Genomic DNA, 14,898 nt, shown 5'->3' on the forward strand with positions numbered 1-14,898 from the left:
GCCCGTTGTTGGGTAGGGACCATCTCTATGTGTTGCCAACTTGTACTTCCCAAGCGCTTAATACAGTGCTCTGCACACAGTAAGCACTCAATAAATACTATTGAATAAATGAATGAATGAATGAATGAATGAACTTCTAAATTCTAGCTCCATAATTGTTTTTCCCCAGATGGGCAGCTTGATTTTTTTCTGTCAGAAAACCACCCAGTCTGAAAGAGAGTTATCAACATTTGCCCCGGAACATATTTTCAAGAAATTTCTTAAGCTAGGCAGACGAAGCAAGTCACTACAACCCAAAGTGTCAGAAATTTGAGAAGGAAATTGCTCTTCGGTTATCTACACCTTTTCAGTTATTTGACAGCAAGAATTTGACCCCAACATTATACAGCGAGCAGACTATTTTCTTTTTTTTCTTTTCCTACAAACTCTTGAGGGGTTCTTCTAGGTATCCCTTTACACCATTCACAGGAGAATTCATACCTCTTACCAAATATTTTAGTTTTAAAATAGATGCACCTCCCCAACAAAGGGAAAATAGGGGTTTTTTTCCAGTTAGCGCGAACAATTTTCATGTAAAATGTTTCTGACCAAATCACCAGGCCTAAAGGCCATTTTGAAAAGGTCAGAACCCACAGTAGAGAAATAGATCCAGTATTCTCCTTTTGGCAAATTATTTTAAAAAATTAACGTTTATTTTTACAGAGTAGGAATTGCACAAAATATTTGTTTCAGGGGCAATCGAGTCTGTTCCCATTTTGCTCCGCCATTTGAGTCTGAACTTGTAGCTGACAGTTAAAAACAGGCAACGTCACTCAATAATGAAGGGCAAAGAAACTGCTGGGTAGAGGGGAATTAAAATTTCTACCAAATTCATATTTCTTGATACAAGCGTTACAATAAATCTTTACAGTTTGACTCTTTCACAGACTTTGTGCTTTCTTCTTCTTCTTTAAAAAATAGTTTTTCTTTTACCACAAATCTGTACAAAAATACCTTCTTAAATAAATTCTGCCGCAGCTGAGGTTGCGGGGAAAATCACTGAGTGAAGCTCTTTTTGATGAACACATGAGGAAAGCTGGCATTCAGTTCGAGGACGACTCTGTTATCGATTTGCGAGCAGAAGGACACGTCGAGTAAAGACAGATCTTTACAGGACTCCAGCAATTTTCTTAACGAGGCGGGGCTCACCATCCTCGTCCCTGAGTGAAAAGGAAATTTGAAAGGGGCAAGTGTGACCGCAGAGAAAACCTTCTCGTTATTCTCCCGCCTTACTTCTTCCAACCGGGCCGTCTGCTGCTGTGTAAATACATTAACTTGACGGAATGACTTTTCTCAGGGATTCGCTCTGTCGTGATTGGCGGCCGGACGGGGACGTTTCCGTGGCCCGATTGCTGGAGAAATCAAGTTTAGTGGCAAGGTGGGAATTTTCTGGTTCACCCGGCGTTTGGCTTTAAGCCATACAGTCGAGTCCCTTGGGAGTAGAAAGTTCAGCTATTTCTGCTCCCTTCTACGTCGCCCTGACTTGCTCCCTCTATTTATCTCCCCTCCCCACGGTACTTATGTCCATAACCACCAATTAGGGATTTATAGTCACGCCTGTCTCCCCTTCTAGACCGTAAGCTCGTTGTGGGAAGAGAATGTGTCTGTTCTATTGTTCTTTCGTCCTCTCCCAAGCACTTAGTAGAGTGCCCTGCGTACGGTAAGTACTCAATAAATACTACTGACTGACCGATCTTGGGCTCCGTCCTCCTCCTCATTCATTCATTCAGTCAGTCGTACTTGTTGAGCGCTTACTGTGCGCAGAGCACTGGGCTAAGCGCTTGGGAAAGGACAATACAATTTCCATCCTGGCCTCCAGCTTTTCTTCCTCCTTCTCATCCTTCTCTCCCCTTTCTTGTCTTTCCCCTGCTCATTCTTTCCTCCTCCTCCTTCTCGTCTTCCGCCTCCACTCCTCTCTCCCTTCTCTTCCTCCCTTCAAAGCCCTACTGAGAGCTCACCTCCTCCAGGAGGCCAACTTGTACGTCCCAAGCGCTTAGTACAGTGCCCTGCACACAGTAAACGCTCAATAAATACGACTGATTGATTGGGCAGATCGCTTCACCTCTCTGGGCCTCAGTTTCGTCACCTGTGAAATTCGGGTTAAAGACCTTTTCTCCCGTTCCCCTCGACAAGGGGGTCCTCACTTGGTGCCGGGACCGATCGCATCCTCGTCGTGGGCAAGGGCTGTGTCTATTATTGTATTTTGCTCTCCCAAGCGCTCAGTCCAGTGCTCTGCACGCGGTAAACGCTCAATAAATACGATCGACTGACTGACCGATCCCAGCCTGGACGCTTCTCCTCTCCGGGTCTCAGTTTCTTCACCCGTGAAATTCGGATTAACGCCCGTTTCTCCCTCCCGCTTCGAGGCGCGGACCCTCGCTCCCCCCCCCCCCCCGCCTCCACCTCACCTAGAATATCCAGCTGGCGGAGGCGGGGGCAGTTGCTTGCCAGTTCGGTGATGTCGTTGTCGCAGACGGACCTGTTGGCCGTGAGGAAGAGCTTCTGCAGGTTGGGGAGTTTGCGGGCGAGGCGGGCGAAGCAGCCGGTGCTGCTCTGGAGAGAGGGGCACCAGCCCAGGTCCAGCTCTTCCAAGAGCGGGCAGCCGGCCGCCAGCTGGGCCATCCCGCTCTCCGTCACGTTCTTGCAACGCCACAGGTCCAGGGTCCGCAGTTTTTTGCACTTGGCGCCCATAACGCTGGTGATCTCATCGTAGTCCTCCACCTGGCAGCGGGTGACAGTTTTAAGGTCGTGTCTGTGGGACAGGGACTGTGTCCAACCTGACTAGCTTGGATCTACCCAAGTGCTTAGTACAGTGCCTGGCACATAGTAAGGGCTGAACAAATGCCATAAAAAATAGACGTTTCTTCAGAGGTAATAATAATAATAGTATGCAGTCAATCGTGTTTATCGAGCGCTTGCTGTGTGCAGGGCACTGTACTAAGCACTTGGAATGGGACAACGTTAAGCCCCGGGGTTGATGCACATTGATCAGGTTGGTCACAGTCCATGTCCCACAGACATGGAGAAGGGAGGAGGATTTAATTCTCGTTTTACAGATGAGGTAACTGAAGCACAGAGGAATTAAGTGCCTTGCCCAAGGTCACACAGCAGGTATGTGTGTTACGGGCCACCGATCACCTCTGGAGTTTGGCAGCTTTGTTTTGCAGGGCTAACTTGACTAAAAACGGAAGTTCTAGCGAATTGTGATATTTGCCCAGAATCGTGCTGCTCAGAGAATTGTTCAAGAAGCCTGTGCCTAGAAGAGGCACAGAGAGAGGGGAGGGAAATGGAGGGGAGAGGTGTGTGTCGGGGGGACGGGGGGAAGGTGCAGAAATGGGGAGAGGCAGGAAGAGAAAAAAAGCGAGCGCGAGGACAAGAGTGAGGGGGAAAGAGAGGGAAAGCCGGTCTTTGTGAGGAAGGAAGCAGGCGGGCACTAACCATCACACAACTCCCCAGGCTGAGGTGCTGTAGTTCCGGACAGAAGTTGAGAATGCTGAGCAGGGCGGTTTGCTGCCATTGGGAATCGCATCAGAGGTGAACGTGGAAAGCGAAACAGAGAGAAGAAGTCAATTAGACATTAAAGTCCGGCACCGCTGTCCCGGAAATACGCTCCCAACCCCGGTTCTGGCCCCGGCTAATGAGTCCCCGGAGGGGGCCGCACCATTGACTGCCTCAGAGTCAGTCACCCCACATCTCTGGGTTCGGTCCCTTTGGACGTGGTTTCGCGCGCCCCGAGGACGCTTCTATTCCCCACGACCTCTCGGTTCATTTCCCACCGGGCGGCCGTCTGCGAGCCCAGTCGGCCTGAGCCAGGTCGGGCGGGCTGGTGACCTCCCCCCAGGACAGCGGCCATCCCGGGGCTGGGTCGCTGACTTCGACGTCGGGGGGGTCCTCTTTGCTGACAAGGCTCTTCAGGAGCCATCCGGGCCTCGCCGCTATGCGCCGAGCACTGTTCTAAGCCCTGGCGTCGATACGAGTTGACCGGCGAGCGTATGGGAGATTTCTAGCTTGGCTCTGTCCGGTTCTGGGACCGGGCAAAGAGATCTGAGCCCCTGGACTTGCCGACCAGATTGATTTTAAGAGTTTTCATTTCATATCTGTGTGACAGTGTGAACGGCCGGGGGTTGTATCTGAAGAACACCGCTACCACCTATGGATTAAGCCAGTTTTTATTTCAATGCCTGAAAGTCCCCCGGTTGGAGCTCTTCATTGGTTCTGTCGAAAGACTGTCGAGTGGAAGGGTGCTAAACTTACTGGGGTCTCTCAAAGGATGTAAAGTGCACTGATGTGTTGCTAGGACCCCAAAATAACTGACCAAAATGACATAAATAGAGTTCTTAAAGGGGATAAAAAAGGTAACACTATTAACTTACATGATCCAAGGCAATTTGAATTTATGCCATTTTTTTAGATTATGAATTTACACAATTAGTAACTGCTTTACAAATACCACAATTACCACTATTATATGTAGTATAGAAACTGTCCGCATCAAAACAATAATAATCGTGATTACGGTATTTGTTAAGGACTTACTGTGTGTCAAGCACTGCGCTAAACGCTGGGGTAGAAACAAGATCATTAGGCCCTACAGGGGGTTCACAGTCTAAATAGAAGGGAGAACAAGTATTGAATCCTATTTTATGGATGAGGAAACTTGACTAGGGCATGTATAGCAAGAACAAAATGCCATTTTTCCCCCCACGGTACTTGTTAAGTGGTTAATAGATGCTAAGCACTGTATTAAGTGATGAGGTAGTTACAAGATTATCAGGTTGGATAAGTCTTTGTCCAACATGGGGCTCACAGTCTTAGTAGAAGGGAGTAGGATTTAATGAGTAGGATTTAATCCCCATTTTACAGATGAGGAAACCGAGGCAGAGAGAAGGTAAGTGACGTGTCCAAGGTCCTACAATGGCGGATCTGGGACTAGAACCCAGGTTCTCTGATTCCCATGCTCTTTCCACCAAGTGATGCTGCTTCCTTGTTGAAAAGCGTGAGAACACTGAAATAAATAGTATTAAATCTCAATAGAACTATCACCGAAAAAGCGCGACAAGTATAACAGGGGAGTACTTTCTAAAACTAAAATCAAATCTTTCCCGGCAATTGCCAAAAATATGTTAGACTATAGCCTAGTTGAATCTTTTCTCCTGTGGGTGCTTGATTGGACATTTTAACAGGCTTTAAAAACATAAAAAAGGTTGTAATTATATCCTCTGATGCTGTGAATTGGTAATTGGTATTTATGAAAATTAAAAAAAACTGATGCCCCCAAAGTGCCATCCTTAAATATTGTATTCTGATTCCAATCACTAGTAAACGATGTGGGGTGACTATTCCTGCCACAGGTGAGTCTTTTTGCTTTGAAAAGTAGACAGAAGCACTCAGAGGAAAACCCCAATTTACTACTCCTAATCCCAGCACTATATTTTACAAAGATTTTCTACCAGAGAGAAAAATCTCTACTTCGCACTTCTCTCTCCCACAAGCAAAAATTTAAATACAGATTTATTACTCTATTTATTTGACTTGTACATATTTACTATTCTATTTATTTTGTTAATGATGTGCATCTAGCTTTATTTCTATTTATTCTGATGACTTGACACCTGTCCATGTTTAGTTTTTTTGTCTGTCTCCCCCTTCTAGACTGTGAGCCTGTTGTTGGGTAGGGACCATCTCTATATGTTTCCAACTTGCACTTCCCAAGCGCTTAGTACAGTGCTCTGCACACAGTAAGCGCTCAATAAATACGATTGAATGAATGAATGAATGAATGAACTAAAAATAATCCTGTGGAGCCCAGGGCTACTGTGACTTTGGAACAAAAGAAGCAGAATGGCCTTGTGGACAGAGCAAAGGCTTGGGAAGGACCTGGGTTCTAAATCCCAGTTATGCTCCTTGTCTGCTGTGTGACCATGGGCAAGTCACTTCACCTCTCTGGACTGTGAGCCCCATCTGGGACATGGACTGTATCCAACCTGATTAGCCTGTATCTACCCCAGTGCTTAGTACAGTGCCTGGCCCATCGTATGCACTTAATAAATACCTTAAAAACGTTTGCTTTTAACTTCCCAATGCCCGCCACAAAAAGCAGCACCTATTCTCAATTTCTTATTGCTGCTTTCCAAAAGTAAAGAATGCTGCTGTACTAAAGTGATTCAACAGAGCCTTTGAATTTTCAGCAGAGCTGGAAATAAAATTCACCCTTTCATGAATATATAAATATCTTGCTAAAATACAGCATCCTTCCTCTCCCTTCAGATGTTCGAGATTCAGATAACAATCCCCAAGGATGATTCGCTGGAGTTAGGAACTCAAAAATTAAGGCCTTAGGCGATTATGTACTCTATTCCTCTAAAGCACTTATATACATATTTTTACACTAGGTTGCTTACCCTACCTACAATTTATTTCACTGTTTAATTCCCCTGCTAGACTGTAAACTCCTTGAGGGCAGAGAGCAAATCTACTAACTCTATAATACTCTCTCAAGCATGTAGGACTACGCTTTGCACAGAGTAAGAACTCAATGCATTCTCTTGATTTGGCTTCTGGCTTTTGTAATACACTCTTCCATGCAAACTGAACACACCAAACCTAAGTTAGGAAATCAAGACCGAGGACCTTTTTTTAGTGGCATTTGTTAAGCGCTTACTATGTGTCAGATACTGTACTAAGTGCTGGGGTAGATACAAGCTAATCAGGTTGGACACAATCCATGTCCCACATGGGGCTCATAGCCTCGATTCTCATTTTACGGATGAGGGAAATGAGGCAAAGGAATGCCCAAGGTCACACAGCAGACAAGTAGTGGAAGTGGGATTAAAGCCTTCTAACTCCCAACACCTTGGCCACGCTGCTTCTCTTCCCAAGGATTTCCTTGGGGAAAAAAAATCCCCAAGAAAGAAATCAGCTGTTTCTAATTCCAATTCTTAGAAGCCCATGCCTTTGAGAAGTGGGAGTTTGGGGAAGGCTCTTACTGACACAATGCTAAAGTTGGAGCTTCAAAGAATATTAGCATGTGTAGCAAAAGATGTTATTGCATACTTCCAAAGTCTCATCTAGGAGGTTTTAAAAAATGTGCAATTAGGCCAATTTCCAACAACTGAAATCCACGGTAATTTAGAAAATTAGGTTCCTCTGATTCCACTTCTGCCCTGACAAGACAGCCCTTCCCTTTCCTTTATTATATCATCGCCAGCTGAACCACAGACGTGAAATGGCAAATCCTGGCAGTTTTGGCCGGGCAGATCCATGGTTGACCTGTAGCTCCGGAGCTGCTTCAGGAATCCCTGAAGGGGTAAGTCTTTTTTCCTTATTTTTTCTTCTTTTCCTTTTTCTGGTGCTGGTATTTGGGAAACACTTATTATGTACCTTGAAAGTACAGTGCCTGGCCCCTCATAAGCACTTAAATACCATTAAAAAAATTATTTAAAAAGTGTGCCAGGCACTGTACTAAGTAAAGGGGGAGATATAAGCTAATTAGATTGGACACAGTGCATGTCCCACATGGGGCTCATAGTATTAATCCCCATTTTACTGACAAGGGAACTGAGACACAGAGAAGTTCGGTGACCTGCCCAGGGTCACACAACAGACAAGTGGCAGAGCTGGCATTAGAAGCCAGGTCTCTGTGACTTCTAGGCATGGGCTCTAACCACTAGGCCCCACTGCTTCTCCCAGTCTCAGTCCTCCAGGGCAACAGCCGCTCCGGGTAATTACAATGATAATTGTGGTATTTATTAAGTGCTCAGTGGGAGCCAAACATTATACTGAATGTTGGGGTAAACCCAAGAGAAATCACACTGGACACAGTCCCTGTCCCACAAGGGACTCACAGCCTAAGTAGGAGGGAGAACAGTTATTACACCCCCATTTTTCACATGAGGAAACTGAGGCCTGGAAAAATGAAGTGGCTTGCCCAAGGCAGCCTAAGCAGGCAAGTAGATGAGCTGGAATGAGAACCCAATCCCTCAGACGCTCAGGCCTGTGCTCCTGTCACTAGGGCCACGTTGCTTCTCAATTCTTTCCCCAGCAGAGACGATGTTTTAGAGGCACAGGGAAGGAGGTAAAAGCTTGGAAGGTATTTGAAGCCTCAATCTGCAAGGTTCAGGCCCCTTCAGAAGGGCAAGATTTAGTCCTAAATCTCCAAGCAGCCTGGATTTGAGAAGCAGCGTGGCTCAGTGGAAAGAGCCCGGGCTTTGGAGTCAGAGGTCATGGGTTCAAATCCCGGCTCCGCCACTTGTCAGTTGGGTGACTTTAGGCAAGTCATTTCGCTTCTCTGGGCCTCAGTTCCCTCATCTGTAAAATGGGGATGAAGACTGAGCCCCCCGAGGGACAACCTGATCACCTTGTAACCTCCCCAGCGCTTAGAACAGTGCTTTGCACATAGTAAGCGCTTAATAAATACCGTTATTATTATTATTATTATTCTAACCCTGGCTCTGCCACGTCTCTGCTGGGTGACCTTGGACACGTCACTTCACTTCTCTGGGCCTCCGTTTCCTCATCTAGAAAATGGGGATTGAGCCTGTGAGCCCCACGTGGGACAGGGACTGTGTCCAACCCGATTTGCTAACAATAATAATAATGATGATGGCATTTGTTAAGCGCTTACTATGTGCACAGCACTGTTCTAAGTGCTGGAAGGTGATCAGGTTGTGTCACGTGGGGCTCACAGTCTCAATCCCCATTTTACAGATAACGTAACTGAGGCACAGAGAAGTTAAATGACTTGCCCTAAGTCACAGAGCAGACAAGCGGTGGAGTTGGGATTTGAACCCATGACCTCTGACTCCCAAGTCCGTGCTCTTTCCTCTAAGCCACGCTGCTTCTCTGTGCTAATATAGAGTGCTTAGTACAGAGCCTGGCACACAGTATGTATTTAACAAATACCACAGTTGTTGTTGTTATGTTCCAAGAGTATCTAGATTCCACAGGGTTCCCTCTCCTCTCCTGCTGTTCCCCGCTCTCAATTTACTCCCTCCAAATTCTTGGGAATTATTAGAAACAGGAGAGCAGGTGTCAGATGTGTGTTCCCTTGTCTTTTCGAAATGCACAGAAGTGTAATTACCTTGTTATGAAACAAATAGATCATACGGAAAATAAACTGTCAAGACAAAAGCACATTAAATTAGCATTAAGGGCCGAGAAAAGGAACACAAGTGAATTTCCAAAACTTTATAAAAATCACCATGTTAGCCTAAACGAAGAATATTTATTTTGAATTTCTGCAGTTCCTTGCGGTAGAATAAGTGGAGAGATTAAGAAGTTAAGGAAAATATGGACGGAGGGAGAGTGTGACCTTATTTTGCTGTTTCGGATTGCCCGGCGAAAGCCAAGCAGAGTGGATACAGCGTCAGCCTGGGAGTCAGAAGGATTAGAAAATCCTGGCGACACCACTCGTCTGCTGTGTGATCTTGGGCAAGTCATTTCACTTCTCTGTGCCTCAATTACCTTATCTGTAAAATGGGGATTAAGACTGTGAGCCCCATGGGGGACAGGGACTGTACCCAATCTGATTGGCCTGTATCTACACCTGCACTTAGTACGGTGCCTGGTTCATAGTAAGTGCTTAATAAATATGATTTTTTTTAAAAAAGAAGGCTGAACTAAACTCGCATTCAGAAGATTTTCTTTTTAAATTAATTCAGGACCCTACATCTCCTTATATAAGACGCTGATTCAGTAATTTAATCTAAACAAAGAGCAAATTTTAGCAGAAAAAGTGGTTCTTGAGGGTTTCAAGGAAAAGATTAAAGCTATCCATTTGGATATTCACGAAGGCTGCTTGATTTTTTTTTCTAGTTTCAAAAGCCTCTTTTTGAAATGAATATAGTAAGCGGATGTATGACAGAAAAATAGAGGAGAAAAATCTTCACTTGCTTCAAGAACCAATGTGCAAACTTTGATTAAAAAAAAAAAAGCCCACAATATAGGTAGATTGAATGATGATCATTTTGGCTCTTCTTTAAAAGTCATTATCGTCTACAGCTACCATCTTAAAAGTTTTCAATAATCTATGTTAATAGATGTTGCCATTAAGACCTTAAATCAGGGAGGGCTTCTGGAGGGTGTGGAGAGCCTGATGGGATTTTTTTTCCAAAGTGATTCATGCGACACTTGAAAAGATTCCTAAGATTACCAGCCCTTTTTAGTGGGAAGTAACACTCTCCGAAAGACAGTCGGATTCAGTAAATTTAGATTTAGTAAAGAGTAAACTAATCAAATGTGGACAATAAATTTTTTAAGCGTCACAAAGAAAAAGCCTGGATCTGGGACTCAGAAGACTCTTTCCCTTACTGTGTCCTTGGCCCATTCAACTCATAATCCCTTCATTTACTCCAACTTGTAATTCCTTTCAGCATATTATTATTATTATTATTATTGTGAGCCCCCCATGGGATAATCTGATCACCTTGTAACCTCCCCAGCGCTTAGAACAGTGCTTTGCACATAGTACGCGCTTAATAAATGCCATTATTATTATTATTGTGAGCCCCCGTGGGATAACCTGATCACCTTGTAACCTCCCCAGCGCTTAGAACAGTGCTTTGCACATAGTAAGCGCTTAATAAATGCCATTATTATTATTATTATTATTGTGAGCCCCCGTGGGATAACCTGATCACCTTGTAACCTCCCCAGCGCTTAGAACAGTGCTTTGCACAAAGTAAGCGCTTAATAAATGCCATTATTATTATTATTATTATTATTATCTCTCCTCCATTTGATTACGAATGGTCTCCCCCCCACCATAGACTGTAAGCTTGTTGTGGGCAGGGAACCCGTCTGCTAACTCTGCCGTTCGGTGATAATAACGATGGTATTTATTAAGCGCTTACTATGTGCAAAGCACTGTTCTAAGCGCTGGTACTCTCCCAAGTCCTTGGTACAGTGCTCTGCACACGGTAAGCACTCAATAATTGCCAAGGATGATGGTGATAAACTCCCTGAGGGCAGGCTTCGAGTCTAACTCCACTGTACTCTCCTAAGTGCTTACTGTGCTCTGCACAGAGGAAGTGCTTAAGAAATCCTATCGACTGCTTGATTGTCAGAGACCGTATCTTTTACTCTTGAAATTTGGTATTCGCCCCACAGCACTTATGCACATAAATGTAAATTATTTATTATATATTGACGTCTGTCTCTCCCTCTAGACTGTAAACTCGTTGTGGGAAGGGAAAATGGCTACGAACTTGGTTGTACTGCACTCTCCCATGAGCTCAATGCAGTGCTCTGCACATAGTAAGTACTCATCAATACCGCTGATGGACTGATTGATTAAAATATACCCCCAAGTACCTCGTACAACTCACCGAACAGAGCAGATGCTCAATAAATTATAATTCATTAATCTCTCATTCCCCACTGTGTGCAGAGCACTGTACTGAGGGCTTGAAAGAGTGCAACATAACAGAAAAGCCACGTGGCCTCATGGACGGCCCGTGAGCCTGGAAGTCAGAAGGACCTGGGTTCTAATCCCGGCTCTGCCACTTGTCCGTTGTGTGACCTTGGACAAGTCACTTTGCTTCTCTGTGCCTCAGTTCCCTCTTCTGTCAAATGGGGATGAGGACTGCGAATCCCACTTGGGACAGGGACTGTGTCCAACTCAATCAATCGTATTTATTGAGCGCTTACTGTGTGCAGAGCACTGTACTAAGCGCTTGGGAAGTACAAATTGGCAACATATAGAGACAGTCCCTACCCAACAGTGGGCTCACAGTCTAAAAGGGGGAGACAAAACCAAACATACTAACAAAATAAAATAAATAGAATAGATATGTACAAGTAAAATAGAGTAATAAATATGTACAAACATATATATACTCGCTTGCATCTACCCCACTGCTTAGTTCAGTGTCCTGCACACAGTAAGCGCTTAACAAGCACCACAATTATTATTATTAACAGGGAGTATAGAGGCAATGAGGGGGGACTGTAATAAGCTGGTGGAAGTGGGGCATAATGGAGGTAGAAGTCCTGGGCTTCAATTCCCTCATCTGTCAAATGGGGATTAAGACTGTGCGCCCCGCGTGGGATAGGGACTGTGTCCAACCTGTCTTTGCCTCAGTGCTTAGTACAGTGTCTGGCACTTAGTAAGCGCTTAACGAATCCCATAACAACAAACAGCATAACAGCAACAACCTCTGCGCTGCTGGATTCGGGCAGAGACTCCCCGTCCACGTAAAGAAATGCTTCTGCTGGGCAACATTTCCCGCTCTTATTATGGCGTGCCAGACTCCCGCATTACCTCCAGTTGGTTCTGTCATTTCTTTAGATGCTTTCAATTTAGGCTTCATCTTTCTCGAAGTGAGGCAATCCAAAGTAGATGCGGGGGTTCCATTTAAGGAGCGGCTTTCAAAAAACTCGCACGGTTTTCGAGCCTGCTGCTAGATAATCGGCTTCACCAGGCCCCCCCCACCATTAGATCTTTTTCCCCAAGGAATGCAAACATGGGAAACTCAACAACGTGCAGGATTAGTTGAGGGTGTTTCGGCCAAGGCACATCTTATCCTGGCTCCTCCACGTGTCTGCTGTGTGACTCGGTACAAGTCATTTAGTGTCTCTGGGCCTCAGTTACCTCATCTGTAAAGTGGGGATTGGGAATTTGAGCCCCACGGGGGACGGGGGCTGTGTCCAACCTGATTAACTTGGATCTACCGCAGTACTTAGAAACATGTTTGGCACATACATTCATTCACTCAATCGTATTTATTGAGCGCTTACTGTGTGCAGAGCACTGTACTAAGCGCTTGGGAAGTACAAGTTGGAGACATATAGAGGTGGTCCCTACCCAACAACGGACTCACAGTCTAGAAGGGGGAGACAGAAACAAAACAAAACATGTGGACAGTTGTCAAGTCGTCAGAATAATTATTATTATCCCGTGTTTGTACAAGGCTTTCATATGCAGCCCTATTAGAAATGCTTTGAACTCTCATGAGGGGAAGACATTTTTAGGCTTAATAATATTTCCTCAACTCTTATTGTGTCTGGAGTATTGAACTAAGTGCTTCGGAGAGCACAGTACAATAGAGTTAGTAGACAAAATCTCTGGCCTCAAGGAGCTTGCAACCTAACGTTCCAGTCTAACCAAGTCTGGTGAAATGCCGGAGTGCTGTAGGCTAAATCAATTTATTTATTTTATTTGTACATATTCTATTTTATTTTGTTACTATGTTTTGTTCTCTGTCTCCTCCTTCTAGACTGTGAGCCCATTGTTGGGTAGGGACCATCTCTATATGTTGCCAACTTGTACTTCCCAAGCGCTTAGTACAGTGCTCTGCACACAGTAAGCGCTCAATAAATACGACTGAATGAATGAATGGATCAATCAATTGTATAGAGTGCTTAATGGTGAACTGCCAGGGAGAAATTGATTAATCCATATCGGGGCCAGGGCATTGAAGAGAAGTATCTGAGTTTTTTCTCTCACCCCAAACAGTTCATTTCTGGGAGAATGCTAGATCCCAAGTCCAGTGTTCTGCGCACACTAAGCGCTCAATAAATACCCTTGATTGATACTGAGTGTCACCACTGCTCCAAAAGGGTCACGCCTGCCAACGGAACGATAGAAGTTTGGGGTGTTCCAAGTAGTCTGCATGAAAATGTGCATTTAGAGGGAAAGCAATAAACCAAGCTGGGGTGAGAGGAGGTCACGATGACCAACTGCAAACCGAGAGACAGGAATGCAAATAAATAAAAATGGGGAAATGCACATTTACGAATCAAAAATGAAAGACAAACTGAACCTTAGTTTTTTCCAAAATAGACCAGATTTTTATCCAGATTATTTAAAGAAATCAGATCTGGTCATTGAACCCAAATTAGTGTTTCTTCTCTGAAAGACCCAAGTCACAAGCATTTTCAAATAAAAGAACCTATTAATTTACTTTTTTTAAAAGGCCATTATTGAATGAAGTCCAGAATAGACAGATGTTCAGTTCTTTACTTTGAATTATTGAGTGACATTAGCTGGAGAAGAGATATTCTTGGTCTTTGAGTCCTGAGCTGGGCCAGATCTGGACAATAAAAAGAGGGCAGGGAGGTCTTGGACCATGTGAAAGAGTATAAAGGATAAAAATATCTTTAAAAACAGGTATAGAGTCCCAGTTTTGCATCTGAATGACTCACTTTTTTAAAAGACCAAAATCTTTCAACATTGAGGTACGGGACAAATCATGAATCCTCTGTCTAAGTAATCAATCCGCCGCAGGAAATCTTCAAGCGGAAACAGAAAGCAACCCAGCTGATTCTACAGAGAGCGTAAATCTCCTCTGAAATCCCTCGGAAAGCTCAGACCCACATGAGTTTCCGTCGCTTCTCGGCCGTGCTGGGCTTCTTCCTTCGAAAGGAAAATAATTTCCCCGAGCCCTGCCGGCGGGGCTGGAGGGGAACGTGTTTTCCTTGTTTTCAGGCAATCTGGTGTCTGAATAAATGTTCGCGCTCTCCCGGGGAGGGGAAAGTTAGGGACGGTGAAGAAGCCAGGCGCTGGAAATGCGGCGTGAGGCACCTTTCCCAGAGGATTTTCTGAGGTTCTTTAGTTTCACTGAGTTAAGGGAATTTGGCTGGGAGATCAAGGAGCGGGTAGCGGGATGGAAGGGGAGATGAGTGAGGGGGAGAGAGGCCGTGCTAGACCCAAAATGTCACGTGAGGAGCCCCTGGGAGGAAGAGTTGCTCGCCCATGCTGGCAAACAGGTCACTAAGGGACCAGGGAGAGATGGTGAGAGGTGCCACACTCTCTGAGCCCAACCCAGAGATTTTCTACTATGCATTTTCACAAACACTACTCCTTCTAATAATAATCGTGATGTTTGCTAAGCGCTTACTAAGTGCCAGGCCCTGTACTAA

General features: G+C 44.9%; 1 protein-coding gene across 3 annotated transcripts in view; it reads right to left on the reverse strand.

The window, feature by feature from the left end:
• Window positions 1-670: 670 nt before the first annotated feature.
• The window catches only part of FBXL4 (F-box and leucine rich repeat protein 4), a 40,055-nt gene continuing 25,827 nt past the window's right edge, over window positions 671-14,898 (reverse strand). For all 3 annotated transcript variants that reach the window (XM_038761306.1, XM_038761305.1, XM_038761303.1), the window contains 3 exons: window positions 3,478-3,549; window positions 2,448-2,760; window positions 671-1,199 (listed from right to left, as the gene is read on the reverse strand). In XM_038761306.1, the coding sequence (XP_038617234.1) occupies window positions 1,036-1,199; window positions 2,448-2,760; window positions 3,478-3,549 (549 nt within the window). In that variant the 3' untranslated portion in view covers window positions 671-1,035. The remainder of the gene's footprint in view (window positions 1,200-2,447; window positions 2,761-3,477; window positions 3,550-14,898) is intronic.

The sequence above is a fragment of the Tachyglossus aculeatus genome, chromosome 19 (genome assembly GCF_015852505.1).
Source record: "Tachyglossus aculeatus isolate mTacAcu1 chromosome 19, mTacAcu1.pri, whole genome shotgun sequence".
NCBI classification, from domain to species: Eukaryota; Metazoa; Chordata; class Mammalia; order Monotremata; family Tachyglossidae; genus Tachyglossus; species Tachyglossus aculeatus.